The sequence below is a fragment of the Myxocyprinus asiaticus genome, chromosome 45, assembly GCF_019703515.2.
Source record: "Myxocyprinus asiaticus isolate MX2 ecotype Aquarium Trade chromosome 45, UBuf_Myxa_2, whole genome shotgun sequence".
Classification (NCBI taxonomy): Eukaryota; Metazoa; Chordata; class Actinopteri; order Cypriniformes; family Catostomidae; genus Myxocyprinus; species Myxocyprinus asiaticus.
Window position 1 is genome coordinate 18550356 of NC_059388.1, and position 21365 is coordinate 18571720.

The 21365-nt window shown below is 37.1% G+C and overlaps 1 protein-coding gene across 5 annotated transcripts in view; it reads right to left on the minus strand.

The window, feature by feature from the left end:
* Positions 1-901: 901 nt before the first annotated feature.
* Positions 902-21365, minus strand: part of LOC127435149 (ATP-binding cassette sub-family C member 9-like) — a 52068-nt gene continuing 31604 nt past the window's right edge. For 2 of the 5 annotated variants that reach the window (XM_051688365.1, XM_051688363.1), the window contains 24 exons: positions 20357-20395; positions 20072-20107; positions 19274-19375; positions 18600-18684; positions 18320-18400; positions 17289-17426; positions 16771-16896; positions 16574-16673; positions 16207-16487; positions 15943-16094; positions 15750-15819; positions 15386-15543; positions 14659-14751; positions 14120-14222; positions 13788-13889; positions 13550-13670; positions 12317-12447; positions 11594-11672; positions 8755-8863; positions 7353-7456; positions 7020-7153; positions 6524-6586; positions 5791-5973; positions 3387-3518 (listed from right to left, as the gene is read on the minus strand). In XM_051688365.1, coding sequence (XP_051544325.1) covers positions 5836-5973; positions 6524-6586; positions 7020-7153; positions 7353-7456; positions 8755-8863; positions 11594-11672; positions 12317-12447; positions 13550-13670; positions 13788-13889; positions 14120-14222; positions 14659-14751; positions 15386-15543; positions 15750-15819; positions 15943-16094; positions 16207-16487; positions 16574-16673; positions 16771-16896; positions 17289-17426; positions 18320-18400; positions 18600-18684; positions 19274-19375; positions 20072-20107; positions 20357-20395 — 2545 coding nt within the window. In that variant the 3' untranslated portion in view covers positions 3387-3518; positions 5791-5835. Of the gene's footprint in view, positions 3519-5780; positions 5974-6523; positions 6587-7019; positions 7154-7352; positions 7457-8754; positions 8864-11593; positions 11673-12316; positions 12448-13549; positions 13671-13787; positions 13890-14119; positions 14223-14658; positions 14752-15385; positions 15544-15749; positions 15820-15942; positions 16095-16206; positions 16488-16573; positions 16674-16770; positions 16897-17288; positions 17427-18319; positions 18401-18599; positions 18685-19273; positions 19376-20071; positions 20108-20356; positions 20396-21365 lie in introns of all 5 variants that reach the window. The other 3 variants (XR_007896136.1, XM_051688364.1, XM_051688367.1) reach the window with 3 other exon arrangements.

The window sequence follows — 21365 nt, forward strand, 5'->3', positions numbered from 1 at the left end:
CAAATGGACTTTGGATCGCATCATTTATATGTATAAATGTTTTCCATCTGAAAGGACTAAATATTAAATGAAACAAATGACAATAAAATGCAAAGTAATCTCTTCAGTAATCAAAATACTTTTTGAATGTAACTGTATTCTAATTACCAATGATTTAAATTGTAACTGTAGTGGAATACAGTTACTTATATTTTGTATTTTAAATACGTATTCCCGTTACATGTATTCCGTTACTCACCAACCCTGGATATGACCACCCATTGCTTGGCTTTAATAAATATGCTGAGTTTTAAGTTTAATTTTTGCATATTTTCTCCATCATTTCAAGGCTTTACTCATCTGTAAAGCACCACTGTTAAATTTACAGTTTATGAATTATTTAAAAAATGATCAGTGTTGAGTGTAATCTGATTACAAAGTAATTAGTTACTGTAATGTTAGGTTAGTGTAACTCATTACATTTTAAATGTGTGTAATCAGGTTACAGTTACTGACTTTCAATGAAGTTTATTACTTTTAGTGCATTACTTGGGTCACATTTTTAAAATACTATTATTTATGTAGAATACATTTAAAACATGAATTGTGTTCATATGAACGTCTGTTTGTGTTTCTGTGACAGCTAAAGACTCACTAATGAGTCAACATAAGGTAGAAACATGGGGTGATAAGTGTATAACTTGAGTACAACAATGAGCAAGGGGGAAACATTTTTGTGAATTTGTTGAGCAGAAAAACAAAAAGTTTCTGTGAAAAGTATTTAGAAAGTAACTTTAAAGTAATTAGTAATGCAATTACTTTTTCCAAGAAACCAGGAGTAGTGCAATCTTATTACAATTGTAGAAAAGTAATATGTAATTTGTAGATTACTTTTTTTGAATAACGTACCCAACACCGAAAATGAGATATAGTAAACACACAAAGCAAACATTTTTTATTTTATGTCACGTGTAAAAAAGGTAGGCACACTGTACAATGCTCTGTTAAATGCGTATGGTACAAATGCCATATTAATTACATATGTACATTTTAAAACAGTCCATCATGACATGCAAATTCCTGAAACCTTTTATGCATTAAACTGTGATAAACTAGTGTTCTTTAATATGACAGGATGAAATGGCCCGCAGTTGGCTTGCAGTTAAGTTTGACGTTCTGTTCTCTTCTGTTTACACATCACCAGAGGGTGTGAAGTGTGTCGGCAACAGTTTTACGCACGTGGTTGAATTCACAAGTTACTGGAAAATCACTACCCATGTGTGACATCACAGCTCACTGCAATATTCACAGTCACTGTCCCTGTCAGTGTCCAATGAACAAAGATTTCCCGCATTGATACTAACAGCTTACGTCCAACAGAGCAATCCATTGTTTTACTACTCACTTATTGTACAACATATTGCTGGGATCATTCTTGGCTGTGACTTTTCCAGAAAGCAGAGTGTTAAAATAAAGAAAGCCAAAGGTTAAAAGTAAAAGGGAAGGCAGGGCAAAGGCTGACGCTCCATTTAAGGAAGATGAGAAAAACAGGGGTGGTTATGTGTATAATATATCGCTTGGCTGTCCAGACACTGCAGACTAGTTTTTACATCACCATAATAAAACGTCATAGAATATGAGGAGAGAAGAATTGCGCAGGGGGTTTGAAATAATCTTTAACCTTACAGTATCTTGAAATTTAGACTTAGAAATGTAGTACTAGATTCTGCAGAGAAAGACTTACATAAACTTAGAATGTGACCATACTTTTACGGTTCTGTAGTTATTTAGTTATTGGGTAAATCTGTTGTGAAGAAATGTTTAGGCAATATTTCAACCCCAAATCAAAAGATTAAATAAAAATGTGCATGAAGAAAATTAAAGGAATATTCCGGGTTCAATACAAGTTAAGCTCAATCGACAGCATTTGTGGCATAATGTTGATTACCACAAAAATTAATTTTGACTTGTCCCTCGTTTATTGAAAAAAGCAAAAATCTTGGTTACAGTGAGGCACTTACAATGGAAGTGAATGTGGGCAATCTGTAAACATTAAAATACTCACTGTTTCAAAAGTATAATCACAAGAAGAAAACAATATGCTTGTTAACACAAATTTTATGTCATTAAATCGCTTATTAACCTTTGTTGTGTAAAAATAGAACCAGTTGTACAGCTTTGTAGGCACGAAGACGTAACGGCATAAAACCCTCAAACGACCATAAAAACCACAATTTAAACTTTACAGATCAAATAATACACCCATTTTAACAGAAGTGCTTTTATAAAATGATAAGCTTCACATTTCTGCGTTTAAACCCTCCAAACATTGGACCCATTCACTTCCATTGTAAGTGTTTCACTTTGCAATTTAAAAAATTTTTATTTTTTTTATTTTTTTTGTGGTAATCAACATTATGCCACAAATGCTGTTGATTGAGCTTAACTTGTATTGAACCTGGAATATTCTTTTAAGCCTATTTTTAGGAACTTTAAGATTATTTTGCATTGAGACAATTAAGCACATTTTCCCACAAATTCTTATTACTGTAATACAGTAAAGAAATGTATACTAACTAGACACAAATATATTTAAAATTAAAATCAGCATAAATTAAATTCTCTAAAACAAATATGATGTATACTTACAGTACAGTTGTACTTTCTCTTTTGAAGTACAACTTTCTCTTCTGATTTTGGGATGATATAACCTGGACATTTCTTTACAGATTTTGTGAGACCCATGTAAGATTTTAGAAGTTTTAAAAATGTAAAAGAAAAAAAATGACTGAACCAACAGAAAGAAACACGGTCACTGATTGTGCAAGACAAAGTTAGACACCACTTTTGGTTAAGTATTTGAATGAGAGAAATACAGCAAAAAGTATAAAATACAATCACTTTCATATATATGTAGGGTGTGTAAATAACAAATAAGGGTGTATTTGGTGGACATTGTGCCTCTCCCCAGAAAGCGCAGAGAGTGCAGGCTTTGGGGAGCCAGCTATATTTGTCCTCCTTCCATAGATCTGTATCAGCAATGCACTTCAGACAGACAGAGAAGAGTGTCAGGCCACGGAAGAGCAGACATACTCTGTACAGTGTTGGTACTAGTGAAATCACAGTAGATACATGCTTATTGCTTACAGTATGTTTCAGAGTACGTGCCATAAAAAAAAAAAAAAAAAGAGCGCAAAGGTAACAAAATGCTTTAAAAAAGGAGAATCTTATACTGTGCTTAGGTTTAATTTAAAACGGTAACAGTTTAAAAGAGCTGGTTCTTCAATCAGTTCATCTGTAGGTCAGTCCTTTCCAATGCTTGTGCCGATGCACAGGCAAAAGTGGCTGCTGTGTTTCTATAAGGCCAAAAGTGGTATAACAGGTGATGGAGATAAGTGACTCTACATGTCAGCTTTAACAAAGGATGCAAACAGGCCATCCTCTTGTTCCATGAGAATCTCTGGTTTTCCATTCTCCATGATGCTCCCTCTCTTCATCACAATAACTAGATCAGCTGTCAGGATAGTGTGGACACGATGCTGTGGAAAACAGGCACAATCAAGCAGATGTTCAAAGATGTGCATGTCTATCAAAACAACACATCAGCATATACAGCTGTTAAGTTTAAAGTGGAGGATGCAATTTAACTGTACAGAGCTATTATATTTGTGGCTCAAATCACTTCAGGATTCTGTAACTTTAGTAAAACATCAATATGCTGTTTACAACAATTAAAAACAGCTTGGGGAAATACTAAATGGATTTTCTCATCCATTTTGAGAACATAAACAGTAGCAGGTGCAGCCATCGGAGGACTGTATTTGGTGAAACTCACAAAAGATCCAGAAATTACTTGGCCAATCTATCATTAACACATCTGGCTGCTTTCCTGACAGAGATTAAAAAAAGACTTACTGCATTGTGAAAGATAATTCTACATTAAAGGTTTATAAAGGTCTTTTTAAGCTTTGATGCTCAAAGGGGCTGAAAATAACAATGATCTTGCTTTAAAATGGGTAAATCTCACGAATACTGTCAAGAACATGTCATGATCATATAGTATTTCACCCCAAAAGCAATGAGTTAAGTTTATATTTTGCTTTAAGAAAATATAGACAAAATGTAGAATTTTTTTTGCATAGTGACATTATTTTCATGACAATTTAGAACTTTGCCCAGTAATATTCATTACCGTAATTCAAAAACATATATATATATATATATATATATATATATATATATATATATATATATATATATATATATATACACACCGATCAGCCACAACATTAAAACCACTTGCCAAATATTGTGTAGGTCCCCCTCGTGCCGCCAAAACAGCGACAACCCGCATCGCAGAATAGCATTCTAGATGCTATTCTTCTCACCACAATTGTACAGAACGGTTATCTGAGTTACCGTAGACTTTGTCAGTTTGAACCAGTCTGGCCATTCTCTGTTGACCTCTCTCATCAACAAGGTGTTTCCGTCCACAGAACTGCTGCTCACTAGATGTTTTTTGTTTTTGGCACTGAATAAATTCTAGAGACTGCCAGACGGCTGGTTTTAGTATTTCTGTAACTGCTGATCTCCTGGGATTTTCACACACAACAGTCTGTAGAGTTTACTCAGAATGGTGCCAAAAACAAAAAACATCCAGTATGCGGAAGTTCTGTGGATGGAAATGCCTTGTTGATGAGAGAGGTCAACAGAGAATGGCCAGACTGGTTCAAACTGACAAAGTCTACGGTAACTCAGATAACCGCTCTGTACAATTGTGGTGAGAAGAATAGCATCTAGAATGCTATTCTGAGATGCAGGTTGGCGCTGTTTTGGTGGCAAGAGGGGGACCTACACAATATTAGGCAGGTGGTTTTAATGTTGATTTGCGTTGAAATTATGTAATTATGTGAGAAGAAAGAAATCACTGAACAACTGAATTCCACCTCCGGTTTGCATTGGAGGTCTGTTGGTTTATTTTGTGAAAATGATCATCTTCTCATTATCCAGCTTATTACAAGACTACTTGTCAAATAAATAAATAAATGGACATGAAACATTGATTTAAGTTAAAATTATTTAAGATGTAGGAAAGATGACTTGAAATACCCTAATGACTAGTCTGACATGTTATAATCCATGGATCTGCGGTTATTATTTAGAAATATCAGACTGATAGATAGCTCCATTGACCAATCAGAATTTTTCAGAGTATTTCAGAGACCTGTGTAATAAGCTATTTTATTACACTACAATTATATTAACAGACATATTGTTTACATCTTGGCTATACTTTTGAAACAGTGAGCATTGTGCGGATTGACCCCATTCACTTCCATTGAAAGTATCTCATTGTAACCAAGATTTTTGCCTTTTTTTAAAGACAAGGAGGGACAAGTTGAAATAAATTTTTTTGGTAATCAACATACTGACACAAATGCTGTCGATTGAGCTTAACTTGTATTGAACCTGGAATACTCCTTAAAATAAAAAATACAAAATTGTATTACAGTAATGAGAATCTAATGAGAATCACCATAAGGAGAATAATGGGAGTTGCCAATGGACTCATAAAGATAATGAGAATTTGGGGAGGAAATGTGCTTAATTGTCATGACAATAATGCACAATGCAAAAAACCTTAATGGTTCTTAAAAAAGCTTAATTTTTTTTCTTGCAAAATACAGTAAAAATGTTTAGGTGAAATGCCACCTGGGCATTTTTTTTTTTTTAATTCACACAAATAGTGTTATTGACAGTGACCTAAAAACGTTCTAAAATGGCACACACAGGAAACTCACAGTTACCAACCAATTTGCCAGGGCGTAGGCAACTAGGGGCAGAGCCAGAGCACCCCTACTTGTATGTCCGCACTAAGATGCTGAAGAGACTGTCCTCCTGCATCAAGAGATTAGCAGCGCTGTCGCACTCTACCAGAGTCCCAGAGGAGAACACCAGCACCTGCTCCGCCTCCACGATAGAGGAAACCAGGTGCTGTGTTACGGAGGAACAGAGACGGGCAGACAGGGAAAGAGGGGAGGGAAAGGGACAGGAAGAAGAATAGAGAAACAAATAAGGGTGCGAATAGGAAAATGAGTGGAAAAGGGCAGGAAACAGGCAAGCAGACAAAGACCATGCATTTATTCAGAGCTCAATCTTGTTCTGTGGCACTTAAAACCATTTTTAAACTGATATTTATATTAGTTGTGTTTTAAGTGACACAAACAGTGGCAGAAAGGCCAGTGTATCAGTGGCTCTGAATGATACTGACAGTGTAATGTACAAACATCAGATGACAGTGTAGTTGGCTGCAGGCTTATAATACAGATATGAGCCAATGTGTTAATGCCAAGAAATTTATAGTACACTGATTGTCTGCAGATTTTGACAGTGGTGGAGGAAAATGAGAAAGATGAGGAAGAGTGAGAATGTCAAAGCCTGGCAAGCATCTCCCTTCAAAAGGCTACTTTGAGAATGTCTTCAATTTCTATCTCTGTATTTTCATAAAGGTCTGCTAAGATAAGGTTGATAGAAGGTAACTTACAGCAATGGTGACAACCGTCCGATCAGCAAACGCCGTCATCACCACTTTTTGAAGAATATTTTCCTGTTGATTTTGGAACAAAAGATTTGGTATCTCTCATTTATAGGAATAACAGTTCACATTTGTACAAAAAATTTGCTACATAATGTCGAAATCATGTGTTCTGTCTCAAACAAGTCTTAAGCAACTAAATGAAGGCTGTAAAGAATGTAACGAACAGTAAATGGACAGCTCACCCAAAAATTTAAATTCTGTAATTTACTCCATCTCATGTTGTTCCAAACCTGTATGACCTGTCTTTCTTTGTGAAACACAAATGGAGATGTAAGGCAGCATGTTAGCCTCAGTCACCATTCGCTTTCAGTGCATCTTTTTCCATACAATGAACGTAAATGGTGACTGAGGCTAACCTTCTGTCTTGTGATCAATGGAAGAAAGAAAGATATATGGGTTTAGAAGAACATGACGGTGAAGAAATTTTCATTTTCATTGTTACCGTGGCCATGTCTATAGAAGCTGTTGCCTCGTCCATAATGAGGATGCTGCTTTTGCGGACAAAGGCCCGGGCTAGACAGAAGAGCTGTCTCTGACCCACGCTGAAGTTCTCTCCTCCTTCTGTTACCACCGCATCTGCAGGAAGAGAACCATGCAGCATGATGCTTTAAAGCCATTCACATTTGCAAATATCAAGACAAAGCAAAAATCCAGTATTTTATTTCCATAGAGAATGTCCAGTTAGGTTCAAAATTATGGGGTGACTGATATGATGACATAAATGTTTTCAATCAATTCTGATAAGGGCTGAACAGTTGGAGTGTGTCAGTCTTACCCAGTCCTCCTGGGAGTGCTTTCACCATATTCTTCAATTGCGCGATTTCCAGGGCTTCCCAAAGCCTGTCGTCAGTGCAAGTGCACTCTGGGTCAAGATTTAACCTGTGAAAATGCACGTATAGTACATGTGCAAACAAAAAGACATTATATGATGTAACAAAGGGATAGTTCATCCAAAAATTAATGCGCTAAATTCCTGAAGTCATACAATAGATTTGTGTGAACAACAGAGAGATATTTAAGTCAATATTAACTGAAAATCTTCCCCTCCGCTGTAGCTATCAAATGTAATTAATGTTCGCTACATTCAAATAAGGCGCATCAAGGTTTGATGTAATGACATAAAATTTTATTAGTTCTCGAGTATCTTGTGAACAATAGTCATTGACGCTTTTACGTGCCATATTGGAATGTGCATAAATGTGAATGAGATATGAGAGTTTGACTGCATTAATATTCAATGTATGGAAAAGAGCAGCTTGGACTTCTGCAAAATAACTATTTTCGTGATCCATGGAAGAAAGGAAATCATACAAGATTGTAACGTCATAAGGGTGAGTATATCATGACATCTATTCCTCTAAATGGACAAAACACATAGGGGACTGAGTGTTAATGCACCCAAATACCATATCAGGCAACGCTAATGAACTTAGATTCTTCCAACTCACATCCTCTTTTGACACACTTGGAAGTTGCTTCCAACCACAGCTTTGTGGACTTGTATTTTCCAAAAGTAAAATCAAGAAAAGCTCTTCTGGACTGATAACTCGCACTCTCTGTACCTCACAGTCAGGCACATTGCTGCATATTAGCAAAAGTCTCTTGTGACCAATGATTCTTTAGCCCTGCTTCATATAAACATCGTTATGACAACAGCCTGCCCCAAATCATTCCCAGATGACTTCTGATGGTGGTTCAGTTTTATTTTCTTTCTTATCCCTTGGTGGCCTATTTAAACAAACCCCATATGCTCGCTGTCTTCAGAAACAAACATGACACTTAGTATCCGTGAGAAGATCAAACAAGCTTAAAGGTGAGGACACTTGTAGCTACATATTGAATATCCAATGAAAGACATACAGTGCTTATGATTTTCAATACAGTTTGAAAAAGGAGACATCTGGGAATAAAATAATATCACACAAGAATGTATCTTATTCTGAAAATAGCATGATTATGTAAAGCTATTAACGTAAATCCATCTATTTCACCTCTTGAGGGTGTTTATACTGAACTTCTGATTTAAAAAGTCATGCAGGAAGTGAGTATTTATTGTCCCTGGTCTTGTCTGTTTGGGGCAGTTTAGTCTTAGGTTGTGTGTGTGTGGATGAATACAGTATGTATATACAGTACATGTGTTTGTTTGTGTATTTGCGTGTGTATGTATGTGTGTGTACCGGATGGAGCCACTAAAGAGCACTGGATCCTGTAGGATGATTGACATACGGGATCTCAGAGTTTGTAGTGGAAGCTTGCAGATGTCAATGCCATCAATAATAATCTTTCCTAATGAGACACAAAGGCACATTAAAACATTAGGAATATGGCATAAAGTGGGGTCCAAAAGTCTGAGACCACATTGAAAATCTGAGATTAAAATCTAATTTAAACATTTAAATAAACAGTTTTAGGTTTAAAACAAAAGTTTAAAACAAAGTATTGTAATGATCTAAAATGAATAAATATAAAAAATTTTGGACTAGATTTATGTTTTATTTTTAAGTACTATTTATTTATGTATAATTACTCAAATAAGCAAATTTTTGACATGTGACCATTGTAGCTCCTTTGTAAAAAAAGGTCAGATTTCCTTGCATCCACTGAAGCACACAAGATACTCTTTGAAAAAATTATTCTGGATAACATGGATCATCAGGCATGATGTCATTAAAGCAAAAGGGAGAATATTAAGAAATTCTAAAATTTATGTTATTTTTGCAGTTTACCTTTTCACTCAAATTGTTGTTAGGCTGAAAGAAATTAGTGAAATGCACAATGTAATCATTTTGTATAGTGGTCTCAGACCCTGTATATATATAAACTCAGCAAAAAAAGAAACGTCCCTTTTTCAGGACACTGTATTTTAAAGATAATTTTGTAAAAATCCAAATAACTTTACAGATCTTTATTGTAAAGGGTTTAAACAATGTTTTCCATGCTTGTTCAATAAACCATAAACAATTAATGAACATGCACCTGTGAAACGGTCATTAAGACACTAACAGCTTACAGACGGTAGGCAATTAAAGTCACAGTTATAAAAACGTAGGACACTAAAGAAACCTTTCTACTGACTCTGAAAAACACCAAAAGAAAGATGCCCAGGGTCCCTGCTCATCTGCGTGAATGTGCCTTTGGCATGCTGCATGGAGGCATGAGGACTGCAGATGTGGCCAGGGCAATAAATTGCAATGTCCATACAGTGAGACACCTACGACAGCGCTACAGGGAGACAGGAAGGACAGCTGATCGTCCTCGCAGTGGCAGACCACGTGTAACAACACCTGCACAAGATCGGTACATCCGAACATCACACCTGTGGGACAGATACAGGATGGCAACAACAACTGCCTGAGTTACACCAGGAATGCACAATCCCTCCATCATTGCTCAGACTGTCCGCAATAGGCTGAGAGAGGTTGGACTGAGGACTTGTAGGCCTGTTGTAAGGCAGGTCCTTACCAGACATAACCGGCAACAACGTTGCCTATGGGCACAATTTCCCTGCTCGATTTCCTGCAAGACAGGAATGTCAGTGTTCTGCCATGGCCAGCGAAGAGCCCGGATCTCAATCCCATTGAACACGTCTGGGACCTGTTGGATCGGAGGGTGAGGGCTAGGGCCATTCCCCAAGAAATGTCTGGGAACTTGCAAGTGCCTTGGTGGAAGAGTGGGGTAACATCTCACAGCAAGAACTGTTAAATCTGGTGCAGTCCATGAGGAGGAGATGCACTGCAGTACTTAATGCAGCTGGTGGCCACACCAGATGTTGACTGTTACTTTTGATTTTGACCCCCACTTTGTTCAGGGACACATTATTCCATTTCTGTTAGTCACATGTCTGTGAAACTTGTTCAGTTTATGTCTTAGCTGTTGAATCTTTTTATGTTCATACAAATATTTACACATGTTAAGTTTGCTGAAAATAAAAGCAGTTGAAAGTGAGAGGACGTTTCTTTTTTGCTGAGTTTATATATATATATATATATATATATATATATAGAAAACCTTTTATATATAGCAAACCTTTTAATTAAATCTCTAACTAATAACAATAAAAAAAAAATCTTAATTCAGTGAAGGCTTTTATGAGTATTCAGGTCAGTGTCCAATAACTTTACTTTAATAAACAGTAGTGTTTAGTAGATTACTGCAGAACAAAAACAGCTCTCGAGATTTTCATTTTAGCTTTATATGGACACAGTGAAGAGAAGGCCGCACACTCCTTCCAATCCTGATTTAAAACATCATTCAGCCGTACTCATGTGCACAAAAGCAGCATGTAATGTTTGAATTGGCTTAAGATTTTTTAAATCTAAATGAGTCAGAGCATTCAGAGTCAGAATGCTGTATAATATGACAAATCTTAATAAATGACTGAAAAGTATTTTAAATGAGTCTTAATAAGAAAATATACAATAGCCCAAAACTGATGCTATTTTGAATTGCCTGAAAATTAGTAATGCTATTAAATGTTTTCATTAGATGTCTTAGTTCTCCCTGCTGAAAACGAATTTCCATGCTGGTCTAGGCTGGTTAGTGCTGGTGTCACTGGTGGATCAGCATAGCCATGCTTTTCACTGATAGTTTCTTTTTTTATACTCTTTTATAACTCTGCGTGTTTCTAAGGCTCTCTACAGCTAATGTCTAAATATGACATCATGGCTGCCTGTCAAAGTGATGGCAACCATAAGTAGAACAGAACAAACAACACAGGCAAAAGTAATACATGTGTCTGGGGTAAGCAGAGTCTTCTCAGTCGGAACAGCTGAGGAAAATGAAAAAGCTTTATCAAAAATTTCTGTTTTTTTTGTTGGTTTTTTTCATGTTTTCCTTCTTTAGAGAGCAACAAGGGTCAACTTCTACCCAACGGCAAGCTTGAAGTATATCAGAGCACACATGCGTACTGTGATGCTCAATGAACCAGTTCTCTGGGGAATCATTTGTTATTAAACAGAGATGCCCCACTTACAACCCACTCTCGAGTGAAAGTGATGATTTGATGATGTGCTGTACCTTCAAAAACATCTACCATATTGAAGAAGGCCAGCGACAGCGAAGACTTTCCACTGCCTGTTCTACCACAAATGCCCAACTAGATGAAAGAAACAGACAGACAAAAACAGAGGGAGCAACACATGAGATCTTGATACAGCTAGACATTTTCAGATTGCTTTTGCATAAACTTGCTCAGGGCTGCTGTTCTACTAAATTACATAATTTAACATGGACAGTTATAGTTCACAAACACAATAACAAGCCATCAGTTGTCTGTAATACTCTGCTGTCATACTCTTGTTACATACGTAGTGTGAACCAGAGCACCTCTAAAAACAAGCTAGACTATAAATGATAAGCAATGTAAATGTTGAGGAGAAAACAACATTTTAAAAGATTTTAGAATCTAAACACAAAGAGTTCAAGAAAGATCAACAGAAAGTTTACTTAAATGCATGCTGGTTAGTATTAAAGTAGAGAAGAACTCTGTTTTGGCAGGGCAATGAGAAAACAAACATATATCTGACTAAACCACGGATAAGTGTTACATGTTACAAGAAGGTTGATTCATTTCAGAACTGCCAAAAACATATTGTCATCTTTGATTGGATGTTATTTGAATGCTAAGCAGGATCTTTATTCATGACACTTTGGGTGTAATTGATCAGGAACAATTAATTTACTACCTACATGATGGCTTGAGAGTAATAATACATGGAGCAGTTAACTCCTGATGTGTACCTTCTGTCCAGGGTTGATGTGGGCACTGACATGTTTCAGGACGGGTTTGAGCATGGGGTCATAACGCACACACAGGTCTTGGATCTTTATCTCGCCATGCTGTGGCCAGTTTTCTGGTACCTGTGAGACATCTGAGATCACAACAAAAACGCAGAAGGAGAACAACTGTAAGGTGGCCAGCATATTATATTTTTTTCAGGGCAACTGAAATGACTGAGGTCTTCACCTCATGTGACAAACATATCGGTATGTGAAAAGTATTATCAGTTTCTTTAACTGCAAATAAATGTGCAGAATTACTATGCTCCAGCTAGTCAACTCTGTGTGTGAATTTTCCAGTGTTCTAAATCACAATATTTGCTCTTGTAAGCTGAAGTACTTCAACAGCACACAGCAAAGGATCATACACCAATGGCAATAAGAAACCCAGAACATTACAAGTGAGTACTTTTCCGAGCTTCAGTTAACATAGCTATAAATGGTCTGGTCCAAATATCAAAGTTTTAGTTTCCTGCCTACTACTATCCAGCCCAGTTTTCCATTATGTCATTGATGAGATGGAGTAAGAGCTGCTGTTTTGCAACAGTTTAATTCAAAGATAACAGGCTATTACTTAAACTTTTTAGATACTCCTTCAGTGGATTCCTTGTATTCCCTTTTTTCTCAGGTCATCCCTGCTTCTTCTCCGAGTGAAACAAGTGTTTTGATATAATAAACGCCCTTTCAAAATGCTCACAGAGGTTTGTGTCAGGTTGCTCTGTCCTTGACTTCCTCCAAGCTTTGAGAAAATGCACATGTACCAGACCTAAGCTAAACCATTCTTCCTACCTATTTAGGGCAAATGTGATGCTCTGGCCAGGATGCCAGAAAACTTAATTGTTATCTAGTAACCCTCCTAAAAATAAATAAATAAATAAATAAATAAAACAGCTTAAACGAGCCTATGGTGTTTAGCTAGTCCCCCATTCTGACCAAGCTACTGTAGATAGGCTGGTCTGTATTGCTGATTTTAGAGGGGTTTTGCACACTATTAAACTGAAGAAAAGCTTGGCTAGGCTAGAAACCACCTTAACCAGCTTAAACCAGCTAAGACCAGGAAACTACCTTTGGCTGGCTTAAGCTGTTGTTCAGCAGGGAAGTTAGCATTGAAATCTTCATTTAGGAGGCTAAATAAATTCAACAATATCTAGAGAACCATAAAAATATCCTGAATTTCAGGGAAGATTGTGTTACCTATGGATCCCTCATAGTTTTCAGACTCAATGCTCAGGAAACTGTTGACCTTCTTTACTGCAGCCATCTGGACCTCCAGGTCTGCCAGATTCCTCACCACCCAGTTCAGGTAGTTTGTCACCTTAACACAAAACATAATGTCCACTGTGAGGACAGTAAGTGCTTTTAAGTCACAGGGATGTGCCTTGACTATCCCTAATGCATGATATTAGTTGAATTATGTAAATTGATGTCTCACAGTGAGAGCATAGGTAAGACCCAGTCCGATCAGACCAGACTGAGATGTGGTCCAGATAGCTGCCACTGCAGCGGTGAGGACAATCACAGCACCCAGATAATCCTGAAAGGAAAACAAAAATGGTATTGTTTACTTATTCAGATTCACCAAATTGGAAAAGCATAAAAGCTTAAAAACTAATATAAACATGTAGATCTGATACGATCCATATATTTTCTCAAATATTCTGAAGAAACCCCAGGAAAAAGTGCAACATTCATCCTTCCTAACCCATTATGAACTATGACTCAAGAAGGGTTTTGTCAAAAGCCTGAACATTGAGTTTTACTTACAGTTCTGACCTCCAACCACCGGTTGGCAGCAGAGAGAAAGAGGTAAGCTGTGTTGTTGGTGTCAGTTAGCTCCAACATCCGCTGCTTGAAGCGAGCCTCGTGCCTGGAAACACAGAACATTTATTACGCGACATTTAGTATGTGATAAGAACTGGAGACTAAGCTAAACAGTAACACAGCTGTGAAGAATGAGAGTGTTCAAATCATTTATGTAAGCTACACTCGAGAGACTTAACTGAGGAGTTTCATAATTTAATGTCTATTGTTGGATTGCTTAAAGTCAATAAAGGTTGAACAAGCACTAATGTGATTATAAAACATGGCCATTCAGACTGAATCAACACAGCAAGGCTAATATCTCACATAATTGGCTCTGTCTCATAAAAATCAGATAATCCTGTTTTCACTTCACTTCAAATCTAGTTGATATTCATTTGCTTGAATCCCTTTTATGGTAATGTTAACAGAGAGAGAGAGAGAGAGATGGTGCAGTTTGTTGAAAGAGCCCTGTGCTTTTGGAAGAGCCTCAGTCCACTGACCTGAATGCTCGAATGGTGGTGAGGCCCTCTGCAGTCTCAGAGAAATGACAGAGTAAAGGCAGCTGAGTGGAGTCATCCAGATCCTGCAGATCTCTGAGAAAGATAGAATGAGAAAGAGACAGATACAGCAACAGACAGAGAGGGAGATTGAAGGGAGTGTTAATAGAGCTGAACATTATGGTTCCAGAAGTATAAGTCGCTGTTGCCATGAAAATGGGAATTGTATGCTTTCAGAAGACTTGGAATATGACGCACAAGTCACATGGACTACTTTTGTGATACTTTTGGGGTCCTTTTTTAGGATTTAAAGTGAATGTCTATCAACTGCCATTGTATTGAAAAGACGGGCCGGGATAGAAATTAAAATTTCTCCTTTTGTGTTCCATCAAAGAAAGAAAGTCATATGGGTTTGGAACGACATGAGGGTGTGTAAATTAGGACAGAATTTACATTTTTGGGTGACTAATTCTTTGAGATGTAAATTATATATATATATATATATATATATATATATATATATATATATATATGTATATATATATATAATTTGATAACATTGTTTGCTGTGCTTTATTGGATAAATTAGTAATTGTTAAATTCCCTCAAAAAGATATTTTTTCTTTGTAACTTCATTTTGCTAAAAACAAAAGTGGTTCATCACTGTTATGCTCTATAAGGGTTAAGAGAGATGCAATGAAAATATTGAACTTTTCTGTGAAATACTTACTTAGAAGCAACCCTAAAGTACTTCTGGATGAAGTAGAATGCCACAGCAAGAGGCACCAGTGCGATGAGGAAGGCTGGGGTGACAAAAGAAATTATCCCAATCGCTGAGAGGCAAAGGAGAGTGGAACGGGTAAGAGACTCTAGTGTTGGAGGAATATGCTGCGGAGAGAGAGAGAGAGAAAGAGACATTATCACACATATGCCACATTCCTGTTCAAATTAATACTTCAATGTTGACTACTGCAACAGTACTGCAGCACTGTGGTGGCATGTCTGTGTGGAAACTGAAACCTGCTCATCTTAGTGGGCTTAAGTAAAAGAGAGCCCTCTGATATAAAGTGTTAGAAACCCTGTCTTTCTCTCACCTGGTCAATGATGTTGGTGTCCGCTGAGAAACGATTCAGGATTTGTCCAAGTGGGGTGATATCAAAGAATCTAAAAAATAGTAAATTGAAAAGAACATTATTTAAATATTTTCATGATTAAGTCTGCATTGGATATTTGCAAGATAATAATGGTAACATAATATGTGAAAACTTGTTTTGCTTGTGTGAGTACCTGATGGGTGCATAAATGATCTTGTTGAGTAGATTATGATGGAGGTTGGTAGCAGCAGCCACACCCAGAAACTCCACACTCAGGGAAGTGATAAGGCAGAGGGCTATTGCAGCCCCACACAATATTATGAACACTGGCACATAGGAACGATGCTGTGAACCACATAAAAACATAAAGAGCTCAACTTCAGCACTTCTACTAGCTAGATCAAATATGCCATAAATAGACATTTTAAAACAGCCATTTTCAGCAGTAATGCTTTACCTCTGCAATCTGTGTGGCGTCATAGTTCAGTCTGTAATTGGTTACATTGGCAAATGGATTGGCAAGACTTTCATTACGTGGGTTTGAGGAGGTCCAGGCTGCCAGCCAGTAGTCGATGGCCACCATAACGGAGTGCTTGGCCAGCTTGGAAGACACCATGAGGAAGACCATGAGGAAGCCACCTGAGGACAGATATCTCCAGCACATCTTCCATGGGATCTTAGAACGTCGGCTTGTGGTGGTGGACATGTTGTCGTCTTCATCCTCCTCCACTTCCTCCTCTATGGAATGAAAGTATATGGGATTTATTAAAAAAAAACAAAAAAAAAACAAGAAAGGTTGTGCTAAAAAGCTGTTGAATATTTACCTTCATCCTCATCATCAATTTGGTTCTTTGCATCTCTGGAATAGAACACTCTCCTCAAAGTCTTCCTCTCCAGTGTGGTCTGACTTTCTAGTTCGGTCTCCTAAAACACAGTAACAAAAACACACACTGTAAAATCAAAATCAGCCTCCATTGCTGTAAAACATGGTTAACAGAGATTGAATTTGAGGGAAACTGACCTTTTCTAGCTCCTGGTCTTGTCGATTCATCAGGGTTTTCCAGTGCTCATAGAGTTCCACATCATGGGTCTGAATATCCTTTAATGTCCCCTCTCTCAGCACTGAGCCATCCTTCATGGCTATTATCTACCAGACAGATGCTAATAGTAATCACTCAGGGCCCTACACAATGTGCCAATTTTAATTGTTTATTTGACAAAATTCATCAGCTTCAAAGAGATGATATCATATTTCTAAAACTTTTGAAACACAGTGCCACAGTCAAATGAATAAGATAAAATAGACAAGAGAGTGCTGATATAAGACAAGCAATCTCAGTTTGAGAAGCTTCTTACATGTAGAGCCATAGACTCTTTTTAAAAATTAAATAAAGCTATTTTTCAATGCCACTGAGAACAGGTAATTGGTAAGTGTCTCACAGACCAGAACACAAACCCCCCTTTCAGAGTGCAAAAAACACTGTCTAAGTTCTAGCATTTGGGGACAATTTACATTAATTTTCCAGCATCTGCATTTACCCAGTCAGCATGGATGAGGTACTGCAGCTTATGTGTGACCAAGACCAAAGTACGCTTGTCATCCTGTAGGAACTTGAGTATGCCCTCCTGCATCAAATGATCACTGAGGTGGATGTCCAGGGCGGAGAATGGGTCATCCTGCAAGTGGGATTTAAGCAAACCCAAAACCAGGTTAAGGATTAACTCCAATTCAGCACGAAAAAAAAAATTGATGCCAAAACTGATCCAAACATTTGTGTTTATCAATTGGGGAAATCGGGTTAAGGGTGAATTCTGGTTCAATTAATTGATTAAAAGCTTTAATTCTGCTTCTTTAAAGGAATATTCTAGGTTCAATACAAGTTATGCTCAATTGACAGCATCTGTGGCACTTCACTTTCTATATTCCACTGTGGAGGAATACTTTTCCATCTCCATGGATGACGAATTGCTTGTGATGTTCCTCATGATGTAAGTTGCTTTAGATAAAAGTGTCTAAATGCTAAATGGAGAGAATATTAAACACCAAGGCTGGTCTTGCAGAAATTACTATTTCAATTCCAGAATTCAAATGTCAATATTTCAACTAGGTGTAGTTAAGATCTGTTTTAAAATTCACTTTAAATACACAGCTTGTCCTGAAATGACCACATTGACTGTCTAGGATGCAAGACATAAAGTCACTTGGTCAATGGTTTTAGGAATGAGATAAATTCATAATTCTGCCCAAAAGGGTGTGTATTCACGAACTGTAATCCAATAATTAGCACTTTCACATTATTTTGTGTTTTTTTGCTATCGATGCCACTACATACCCTGTGCTAACACGTGTTGAAATCTTATCTTGGGTGTACCTCTGAAATCAAATTAAACACTGTAGTCATCATCATAACACTAGATAGAGCAAATATATTGAAGGCGTGTAGCATACCACTTGGAAAGTGCTCACTGTGGAGGGTGGAGGTTTATATCTATATCTGCAATATGAGTGTGTCTGCTTGTTTTATTGTGTCTAATCCACACTTGTCTGTATTGTAAAAGTTGATTCATACCAGGAAAACAATGTTGGTGTTCTGGTATAGAGCTCTGGCCACACAGATCCGTTGTCTCTGACCACCACTGAGATTAATACCCTGTAGGATTACATACACATACATAAATTCATATCAAACCCTTTCAGTTCTGATGACATAATAGTGTCATGGTAGTCTCGATAACAACTCTTTATTTGATTAGTATCACAGCAGCTGAGGTCAGATAGCTGGTCTCAAGCCCAGACACAGTGAATTATTAACATCCACCAATAAAGAAATTACCAATGTCCTCTCTTACCCGTTCTCCAATTTCAGTCTGGTCTCCAAAAGGAAGGATATCGATATCTGGTTGAAGTGAGCAGGCATCAATCACTGCTTTGTATCTGTGCAATAAATTTAAAGTTTAAAAATATAAGAATGTTTAGAAAACCAAGGCAAGAATACTAAAAATGAGCTCTCTAGGGAGTGAAAATGAGTTTTCACAGAGAGTTTTATTATAGTTGAGGTTTAGCCTTAACGACCCCATGAAATCAAATTTGAAGATTTGTGGCCTTTTGTCCATGTCTAAAAGCTTTCAAACCATCAATATGCTAGTGTACTTTTAAAAGCTGATCAAATGAATCTTTAGCCGATATAAGTTCTGTATTTAAAATTCACAGTTTCCATTTCTGGACAAATTCTTTCCTAAACAACTTTTTACAAATCAGCTCCTGTCTAGAATAAGAATATCCCTCCTCCTAATATGATCAGCAACCGACTATCAAGTACTGTAGCAAACCATGGTTAATGGCTGACATAACTAAAGCATATTGGCTATTATATATATATATATATATATATATATATATATATATATATATATATATATATATATATATATATATATATACATATAAAAAGGACCAGCCCTTTGATATGTCCTATCCAAACTTCTTGTTTCATTAGGAAATACATGAGAACTTTTTTCCTCACCTCTGCTTATTGAAAGGACTCCCAAATGTGATGTTGTCCTCAACGGTGGCATTCAGAAGCCATGACTTCTGTGCTGCATAGGCTACAGAATACCTGTTTTTACTGAGCAATTGAGAAAACAGAGAAAGAGAAAGACAGAAAGCAACATAATCAGTTAAGATGGAAGTGTAGAAATACATACTCTGGGTTTGAAGATGAAATGATGGAGAAAAAAAACCCCTTGTTAGTCATGAGCTAAAGGAGCAGATTAAAGAAAATATAAAATGCAGGGAGTCACAATGACCATGTATTAAACACCTGCAGAATTACAGCAAAAATACACTGTAACAGAGTCAAGTTTTGAGACTGAAACAATAAAGATCAAATTATGAACAACAATTTAAATAGTATGAGTGTAGTTCATGGCTTCAAGAAACAAAAGATGATACATGATATTGCGAATGACCTCCTCTTGTTAGATAAAACAGATAAAAGTCTGTTTTGATTTCATTTGGAGGAGTCCTTCTGTAACAACCAAATATTGCCAGAAATTAATATCAGTGTAAGAAAACCCTAGTGTTAACAAGAATGGTGAAGACTCCCAGCATTTTCACACACCTTGCACTGCATTTCTCACAAAAACGAACAACACCACCCAGTATATCAATGTTCGGAAGGAGAGGAGGAGGAGGACAGGGGTTTTAAAAACCAGAGGAATGTAAAGATAGAGGAGAAATGGTCCTGGAGGGATAAATGGATGGATGAGCAGATGAATGGGGAATCACTGCACATCTGTTGAAAGAGTTCAGAAACAAGTACCTCCGTTCCTCATAAGACAGCTCTGTATCGTGCCCACTGCAAGTCACGCACATTAAAAGATATTAAAGCTCAGAACAGTACAGTCACACAAACTGAACACTGCTGACAAGAGCAATTTCAAAAGATTCTTGCCTACTGGCTGCTTTGAAAATACAAAATACCCTTGCCACATTCTTAGGCCATTTTTGAAGTCACATATGCTACAAAAGTCCTCCTGTGTTGGTTTATAGAGGTGACTGTGTAGCTGTGTAGCATGTAAGCATGTAAAGACCCCCGGTGAAATACCTTATATTCCCATCGAGGTGTATCTCACAATCAGGCACCCTGATTGAACACAGCATGGCAGAAGAGGACACAGAGAAACAAAGACACACATGCATGACCAGAGTTATTAAATAGTCCACGAGGACACACCGTTCTGTAATAACAGTGACATACTCCGCTTGACTCCCATTTAGAAGTCATAAAACATGACCTGAATAGTGATTAAGTATTTAGTAGTTCAGAAGTAGACTTTAGCTGGAGAGTAATGCCATTGTCATTAAAGAACCTGAAACTAAAAAAAAAAAAAATTATCTCTTGTATCGTTACAAAGTAAAACGAATAGTCCATATTACTGAGGCCTAAATGGAGATGTAATGGGTTTAAAATGGCAATAGCCTCAAAAAAGTTTTTGGACTTCCCTTAAAGGGGTCATGTCATGAAGAATAAAAATGTCCTTGATATTTATATGAAATATGAGAGGTCTTTCAACTATTAAAACATACTGTAAAAAATTTCAGAATTCAAACCTTAAAGGGATGGTTCATCCAAAAATGAAAATTCTCTAATCATTCCTCATGCCATCCCAGGTGTATATGACTTCGTTTCTTCAGCAGAACACATTTGAAGAAAAATAGAAATATACCTCCGTAACAGGATTTTTGATGCTCCAAAAAGCACAGACAATCAGCATTAACATCATCCATACAACTCCACTGGTTAAATGAATGTCTTTTAAAGTGATATGATCACTTTTGTTGTGGAAAAGATAAATATTTAAGTACTTTTTAACTATAAATCATCGCGTCTGGTAAGCAGTAGTATGCGCATTCACGAGAGGGTTGAGGTCACGCGGTCTTTCCAGCGATGGCATGGCAACATTCCATTCGTTGCAGCTGACACTCTCTACCTCTGTTGGCATTGCCTACATGTGCACCACCATGTCTCCTGAACTCTCTGTCTCTCTGAGTCTTGTTGGTCCAGCCTCCTCCATCTCCCTGTGCTCCTGATCAGAGAACTCAGGTTCAAATAA